Below are 8640 nucleotides of genomic sequence, written 5' to 3'. Positions count from 1 at the left end.
CTCCAGCTTCTCTCACAACATCGCGGCACAATGATGCTCTTATGCTCCACCATATGAGAATTAATGAAATGGAAGGTCAGGAGGCAAGCAAAGCTGAAGCCCTTTGTCAGGAACTTTCTTGGGATCGTAACTTAAGCCTCAGGCTAAACCATTTGGAGATTGCAACTGCTGGTCAGCACTTCATTTATCTACTAACAGTCAGCATCTCTGCACTGCTGCTGACCCTTCAGGGCAGACAAGGACATAGAAGTCTTTGCAATGATTAAGCTAACTGGGTGCTAGACCTACTATAGCACATATTTGAAATCTGCAGCAGCCAATCCACCTATGATGAAAACATGACTGTCCGATATGTGAAAGGAGGGCACAACTTCCCCACTATCAACCTTTTATCTTAGATATTTAAAGGGCTTTTAGCCTCTTTCCATTGAACAAAACAGAACTATGAATTTCAGCTTGAAATTTAACACTCCTTCAGCTCCTTATCTTCATCCTCCAACACACTGAAACCAAAGCACGCCAGGCTGAGGGAAGGAGTCATCACTCACCGGATGGGGTTCATATCTGGCCGGCTAGGTTTAGAAACAGCTTTGACAAACTTCTCCGCCAGCTGAATCCTGAATGAAAATGGAAGGAGAATCCAGCAATTTAGCAAGATCTTTGGCACAGCAGATAGGTAACAGTTTCAGCAGAATAACTGATTAGACACTTCAGTACCTGCAGACTGCCTCCACTACTAGCCAAACGGGTACTGAGCAACACTTTTTTCACCCTGCCCTCCCAGTTCGGTGCCCGGTGATACTGGCTATTATCCATTAGGAATGGGTCCCCATAGCCTCCTCTACAAGCCCACATGCTGCTGAACACATTGATGTATCAGCAGGAGAGCAGGACTGGTAGAGATATCATGCCCCTGAGGAAGGAAACGGAGGGGCTCGTTCCTTCTCCCTCAGCCAGTTGTCAGCTATGCTCATTCATATTCCCAGGATGCTCAGTTTACGCAGACTGTGCCTGGCTCACCCCGGACTAAGAAAGGAGCTAGACCTGCCCTCATGCACAGAGAAGGTACAGTTGGAAAAGGCTATACACACTTCACTTCAGAGCAGGTTCATTCACAGTTCATCGTTATAGCAGCGTTTCAGCTGAATGCACTTGTCTCCCTGTGCTCAGCATTCTGCTTTTAGTGCAAACGCTGTTTCCCAATCACTCCTACTCATGTACAAGAAAAAAGCTTCTCCAGATCCTACATACCTCTGGTTGAAATGCTGCTTTCGAACGTCATTGCCATTCAGCACCAAGACATCAAGGATGTGGATGGCACTGATTTTTCGCTGGGCTTTCCCCTAAGGAGAGCAATACAGAGACTTTCTACTCAGACTGTGCTATTTCAGCTTTGACTTATAGCCTGTTTTTTTGACAGGACATCATTCTCTTCTAGCAAGAAAGCGCCTTTCCAGATATTGGAAGCACACAAATTCCCTGCTGCCCATTGCACAGTAACGTGCCATCCTCCAAGAACTGGTGTATCTCAACTACACAGTTCTGTCTCAGGGGAAGGAGAAAGGGCAGGACTACAGGTGCCATCACCAGCTCTCTGTGCCTTATCAGGTACCACAGCACAAAGCCCAGTGCACTACAGCATCCTCATCTGAGGTGCCAGAGGACAGCCAAACTCCCAGGCAGCAATACTTTAAGCTGTGAATATACCACGAGAATCTTTTCCCCAAGGTCTGCAATGACTACTGAGCAGTTATGTACCCAAAGAGCCACAGAACACATTAGGTCATGTTGGCAATGTCATCTGCTGCTGCACACAGGACAACAGCAGCATGTCAGGTCCAAAGTGTTTTCAAAAGAATGTTAAAAGCTCCTATCTCTAGCACTGGGCAGAAAGAAGGAATTTAATCCAAAATAGTTTCTCTAAAGATCATATACAAAAAGCTTGCACCTGGCACAGATGGAACATTTATTCTGCAGTATCTTACAGAGAACAGGCGAAACTGCTCATTATATTTGCAGCCGCTTGGTAAGGGAGAGAATAGCCTCCTACCTCTCCTTTCAGCTCATGAACAATCTCCACAGAGAGAAGGGTATCTCGTGGCAGCTCAGTTTTCAAATCCAGCTTTGTCCAGCGATCTGACTGGCGACCATCCCAGGTGTAGATCTGCGATTTCTGTGTGTAGAAGGCAGAGTCAGATTCAGCCAAAGCTTCACGAGGGTAGGGGTGGAGGAGAGACCTCTGACTAACTGTAGAGCAGCCCTCAGAGAATCTTTTTGTCCTGGGCTGTCACAAGCAGTTTCTTTGTCAGAAGTTTTAAGGAAGAACCTAAATCTCTACAGCAAAGGAACAAAAACACTGATTCTCATCTGCCAGTTACTTTTCATACCCACACAAAGAACCAGAAATAGAACACCTTTAAAAGGACAGTGAAGATAATTAGAGACACTAGCAAGAGTACAGGTCTCTGTGTAGGCTGCGATTACAAAAACAGGGTTAATTAGTGTGAAAAGCAGCGAAGTCAGGAGAAAGAAACATAAAATAACTAGCAGTCTCAGGGACTGCTGATGGGGATCCTTTCTGGCCTTTGAGGACAGGAGAGGATGGAATGGAACTGCAAGGCATTGAAATGAACTAGCAAAACTCCCAGACTGTTCTCAGCACTTACCCCTAGCCCCAAGAGGAACTTCTGCTCACTTCCAGACACCATACACCGGTAATCTAACACTTGGCGGATTTTCTCTAGCGTACTGGAATTCAGAGGAGTGGGTTTGTAACTGAAGGTATCAATGTCCGTGCCCTAGAAAGCAAAGTATGGAAAAGGCAAATTAGACACAATACATCAACAGGTAGGTAAATGCAACTTCTACATGAAATGATAATCTGGGACTAGCTTCTTCATCTCTTAATTCCTATGGGGAAAAGTTCTATTTGTATGAAAGGACTCAGAACAAGTTTCTGGGTAAGGTCTCACCTGGATCAGCTCAAAGAACTTGGACTTGGGATCTGAAGATGAAGGAGCAACACGAGCCTGATCAGGAATCTGAAAACATATCCAAACGATTGATTATAAGTGTTGTTCTTTGGCACGTTCACAGGAACCTTTCTGGTTTCAATACATGACAGAACATCCTGCCCCCTGAAACTCCTGCTCTTGGGATTCCAGTTGCTGGAGAGGTCATCTGGCAAATAAAAGGTCTCGTGTTTTGCAAATTTAATGTAGGCATACCACGTCTCACAGGAAACAACAGGCAACTTCAGAAAGTTTCAGGCTAAATCTTTGATTTCATGCATGTTTCAACGAAATACTGTTTCATCAAAGACACATAATTAGCCTGTGAAACAGACTGTCATACCTATGGCCCCACCGCAGTCAAAAGCTCAGGAAAGCGAAACTGCAGACTCATAAAACGACCTTTTGGAGAGCTCTGCTGCTTGGGAACTAGGTGCTGAGTTCACTCTGTGTACAATGAAATATTCTCAACTGCGGCAAAGAAGCCTGCGCAGTTAAGCCATACACATAATGAATCAGGAACATCCTGTTTGCTTACATAAACAGCTTGAAATTGTCTCTGACTTTCCCACAAGACAACGTATTAAACCTCTGGCTACAAAGTCCTATCAGTACTGCAGCTCCATTCTTGTTTCACCACAGCAATGACACCTTCACGACCTCCTTGCTTGGCAGCTTACTTACCCCCCATAGCTGGAGACACTCCTTTCGGATTTCAGCCTGCCGTGGCTCAATCAGCGTCCTAGAGAAAGACAGCAGACTGTTAAGATGGTGAAACCTCCTTGCTCTTGCAGCATTACATATCCCAGCCCTATAAAACTTGCATCTTTCAGCATCTGGTTTGGTAATGACAAACATGCTCTGCTCCTCAACAGGTTACACAAAAGAGGATGCTGCCTTCCCTCCCCACCCTCCACCCATTTCCAATCCCCGTGTTTAGCTTTGTTTCATGGACTGCACTACTGATTAGCAGCCAACACTCCATCCCATGAAAGTACCACCAGGCATCAATATTTTCAAGGAGTTATGTATTAGTATGAACTTACGCTAATCTCCAAAAGCTGGGTACGTAGCCCTATTTACAAATAGCAATGAAGACTTGCTGAAGGCCACACAAAAAACAGTGCCAGTGTTAGGATTAACTCTCAGATAATTCCTGGCTACCAGACTCACTCAACTTTCTACTACGTATTCTCTGTGAATGACACCTGAACAGAAAAGTCATGCCAGGGAAACAGCTATACATTGCAATGGCTTTAGTTTTATGCAAGAAATTCACGTCATAAGCTTTAGGTAAGTCTAGGTATGTAACTTAGATGCTTTGAATTGCCCCTGGAAAATGAAGACCTATGAACCACACTCAACTTAGATGGTTACTGTAGAATTGAACATACCAGCTGGGAGTTACTTTTCTGCTTACTTTCCTGCTAAGAAGCAGGCCCACTTATGGTAATCGGAAATCATGCAATGCATGCAAGCCTTCTCAACAAGGGTGATAATAGACCATCAACTTTCAGGACTCCTCCAGCCACCCACACGTTTCTGCAAACAACTCAAAGACACAAACTGAGCTACCCAAAAGCACTATTCACTTTCCTGGCTCCAAAGGCCAAGCCAAGTACCAGCTCAAATCAAGAGGGCAATCAAATCATTAAAGAAGGGCAAAGCAATTCATTTCTACTAGGTTAATTCAGTCCTCACCAAAAGCCAGAGGAATATACTCACGTGTCTTGAACAAAGGCACGAATTTTGGCTAGCGCCTTTATCTGAACTTTGCAGTGGCTGAAAGAGAGGACAAGTTTCAGTCAGGGAGCAAGGTTGTTGTTCTGTTCAAGATTGTTCTACTGTTCAAAACAAGGAAGAGTGCTGGGACAACAGGGGGAAGCCAGTCTGATCCTCAAAGCAGTGATGGATCATTGCCAACATGATTCAAAGTGACAGCAAGACCATTGGAAAGAACTAGGCAGTAGCCTCCTTTCCTTTCTGCACAGTACTCAAAGGCCAAACAGTCACTAACAGTATACAGCATTTCTCTCTGCACAGGGTCCCTCTGCTCTGCTAAGCCTCTCAGGGAGCAAAAGCAGAGCCAGTGTAGCAGCATCAACAAGTACCTCCACGAGTGCAAGAAGCTACAACTGAAAGCCATGTTGGTTAACCTGCCTACAGCCAGCAGCCCTCATTGCCCATGGGCACTCACTTTTCATTGGACTGGACAATGTAATCACAGAAATCCTGGTCGCCTTTGATCACATTCAATGGGACAACAAGATTCACATCCACATCAGAGTTGCGCAGCTGGTTGAGTCTGATGTTCACCATGAAGAGATAGTCCCGCACGTCATCAATCCCTAGCTTTAATCCTTTGCATATCACATACCTGCAGAGCAAGGCAGAGAGATCACGTGGGCTCAGTTCTTCCACATAGCCAACTTCCCTGCCACACTCCCATTATCGGGACAGTTTCCCAAATCCCAGGAATTCTTTCCTCCTGGGTATCCGTAGGAAGGTGCAATCTCACCTATCACAAAGTCATTATACCTTTTCTACGCTCTGGAAAGACTGGGAAACTCAACCCTATTGAAAAACCCCACAGATCTCCCTCAAGTAGTAAATCAATTCTGCTAAACTTGACAGGTACAATCGTAACACACATAATATGCTCTAGCTTCATTGGAACTGTAGTTGTTTCATGCAAAACAGAATTTGTTATATATTTAGTTCCACTGCTTTCTCCCCAGAATTGTAATTTGGCAAATATCATCTTTACTGTCAAACATCATAATTTGCTAAGCATCTAAAATGTTTCTTCCTCCAAGACAGTTGCCAACTGAGGCAGGTCACAGAGCTTCCACTAGACTTGCCCAAATCCATCTATCACTGTATTTAGAGGACAGAGTTTCTTTAGTAGTCCCCTCATGCTCAAGAATTCTCACCTCTCAGAGTTAGCAGGGCGGCTTGTCACAGGTTTAAAGATGCACACTCGCTCAAAGCAGCAATACAGCAAATAAACAAGTCCCACGCTGAATGGAGTAAACAGGTCAAAGGTTTTGCATACAAAATGTCCTCCTGGAAAAAAGAGAGGAAGCACACCGATACCAGCAGACTATAAGGAAACAAGGAGATACCAGGCACCTCAATAACTTTCTCTTCTGCAGAACTGGTAAAGAGTGGTTTTGTACAATTAAACAGCATCTAAAACACGTTCATGAAGTGGGCCAGTGAGACTCCACAAACCGTCTTCCCCATATCCCTGCAGCAAAGAGAGAAGCATTTCCCTGACCAGGATCAAATCAGTATGCATGCTGTCTCATGAGCAAACCTTCTATCCATCACCCATCCTGCCCTTCCAGGCCCAAAATGTGCCCTATGGCATGGCAGCATGCTATGCAAAAGCCTCAACAGAAGAGGAGCTCTGATACGTGCAACAAGAAATCTCAGGCTGGAGGAGAAAACTAACAGATGTTACCTAAACAGAATAACTCGCCATCTAGAAAGGAGTCTGTGTCGCCCCTTGCCTTCAAACAAGATTCCCAATTTCCCCAAGCAAAAAGCAGTCAGTTTTACAGAGCTATTATCTACCCAGACAGGAAAGACTTAAAGCAGATTGCTCCTTTTACCATATCACATTTGAGACTACTGCTAAGTAGATCATTGCCTCAGGTACTTCTAAACACAGGGCACAAGACAAATGATAACATAATGAGCATTTTTATCTTTTGCGTCAGTGCCAAATGCTAACTAAACTCAGCAAAAGAGAGGAGCCATCAAAACCAGACAGAGCTGTAGTGTCCATCATTTGGCAACGATGAGGTACAGCTAAGACAATGTGAGACATAGAATCATAGAATAGTTTGGGTTGGAAGGGACCTCTGAAAGGTCATCTAGTCCAACCCCCCTGCCGTGGGCAGGGACATCTTCAACTAGATCAGGTTGCTCAGAGCCCCCTCCAACCTGACCTTGAATGTTTCCAGGGGTGGGGCATCCACCACCTCTCTGGGCAACCTGTGCCAGTGCTTCACCACCCTCACTGTAAAAAATTTCTTCCTTATGTCTAGTCTAAATCTATCTCTCTTAGTTTAAAGCCATTCCCCCTTGTCCTGTTGCATCAGGCCCTTTCATCTTATTCTGATCACATCATCTTATTCTGATCACAGAGAGGGCAGATTTAAAGGAGAAAAGCCACAAGTCAGAGGGAAGGATGAACTGGATAAATACCACTCTGTTCCAACCATCCTGCTAGAATATTCAGGAAGCCATTGGTCCAGCTAGTGACATATAACTCAGATATACTGTCCAGTTATGACACTAGTGACCTTAGCCCAAGACAGCTACATAATATAACACATTGTAAGAGCTTTAAAATAATGCATTTTACCTCATGCTTTTAATTAAAAGCAAAACAGATACAGATAATCTTATTTTTCTGCGCCACTTCTCTTAGCTTTGTGACAACCATCTCGGGATGTATGTGTACACACTCAATTCTGTGCAACTTAGCCTCACTGCAGAGCAGACTTCGTGGCATGTTAATAAAAATTGTATAGCATCCTTCCGCAATGCCACCCACACCTTCGAGAAGGAGGAAGAAGATCAATGGATAAAACATACCTGTCCGGACAACAGACAGTGCTGTAAGGAACTGGCAAAGCATGAGCTGTTTGCTTAGGATTTCTTGCAGATTCTCCTGACCCTCCACTGAGAAACCCTGCAAAGCACATAGCATATGATTAGTATCTCCACAAATCTGATGGTCAAGCAAAGGATTCTGTACAGCTAAATCATGGAATCATGGTAATTTCTGTTTCTTTAAGGCAAAAAACACTGCCACCAGGAATTTTAATGGCAAGCCTTGAAGAATTTCACATTGTAACTACGGACACGTCAAATATCCTACTATATGCAGACTGAGGTATCAGTTTTGGTCATTAGCGCAGGAAGAAAAAGAAATGGACCAACCCCATCAGCCATTAAGAAATGCACTCCCTTGTGATCAGTATTGTCCAAAACAAAATTCCGGAAAGCAGTAATGTTCTCTGGGCGAGTGATGTCTCCATCTCCATCAATCCCTCCCTCTCCTAAGGGGAGAAGAGGAGACAATTACTAACACATTTGCAAGTACAGACAAAACATCAGTATGTGCAGGTGATCTATTGTATTCAATCAACATTTAGTCAGAAATTACACAGACCTGGGCAGGCGAATAAGCATTAACACATTCCCTTGTTCACCACTGAAGATGCTTGTTAATTTAGGAAAATTATTCAGATTGTGTGGTCAGGACTCAACAAGGCCATACAATAACCATGCTCAAATGACAAGTTGTACATTAACCTCAGCAAAAGACAAATCATTCACTGCCCTCCCCGAGATGAGAGCTGACTACATGACCACCTAATATTCTCATCCAAGTAGGAATGACACATAGCTGAACCTACTAAAAATGTAACGTTCAATCTCACTGCACAGCTCACCTGTTAATAACATGTTTTTACAGACAAGGCAAAATTATTTACATTGTGCATTGGCAACCTTCTACTAGGAACTCAAATCATTCCAAAGAAACACAATACTCTATTTCCAAACACGATGTAATCTGGAATTTAAAAAAGTAACCCCAAAAAAACCCTGC

General features: G+C 43.9%; 1 protein-coding gene across 1 annotated transcript in view; it reads right to left on the bottom strand.

The window, feature by feature from the left end:
• Positions 1 to 8640, bottom strand: part of CMTR1 (cap methyltransferase 1) — a 28316-nt gene that overhangs the window by 7133 nt on the left and 12543 nt on the right. Inside the window, exons 9-19 of the mRNA XM_009331072.1 lie at positions 7968 to 8086; positions 7620 to 7716; positions 5945 to 6077; positions 5209 to 5388; positions 4737 to 4793; positions 3696 to 3753; positions 2973 to 3041; positions 2667 to 2798; positions 2051 to 2173; positions 1252 to 1343; positions 549 to 617 (exon numbers count right to left, since the gene is read on the bottom strand). Of these exons, the coding sequence (XP_009329347.1) occupies positions 549 to 617; positions 1252 to 1343; positions 2051 to 2173; positions 2667 to 2798; positions 2973 to 3041; positions 3696 to 3753; positions 4737 to 4793; positions 5209 to 5388; positions 5945 to 6077; positions 7620 to 7716; positions 7968 to 8086 (1129 nt within the window). The remainder of the gene's footprint in view (positions 1 to 548; positions 618 to 1251; positions 1344 to 2050; positions 2174 to 2666; positions 2799 to 2972; positions 3042 to 3695; positions 3754 to 4736; positions 4794 to 5208; positions 5389 to 5944; positions 6078 to 7619; positions 7717 to 7967; positions 8087 to 8640) is intronic.

The sequence above is a fragment of the Pygoscelis adeliae genome, unplaced genomic scaffold (assembly GCF_000699105.1).
Source record: "Pygoscelis adeliae isolate BGI_AS28 unplaced genomic scaffold, ASM69910v1 Scaffold218, whole genome shotgun sequence".
Lineage (NCBI taxonomy): Eukaryota > Metazoa > Chordata > Aves > Sphenisciformes > Spheniscidae > Pygoscelis > Pygoscelis adeliae.
The sequence above is the reverse complement of the archived record's forward strand: the minus strand, read 5'-3'. Positions and strand labels throughout refer to the sequence as shown.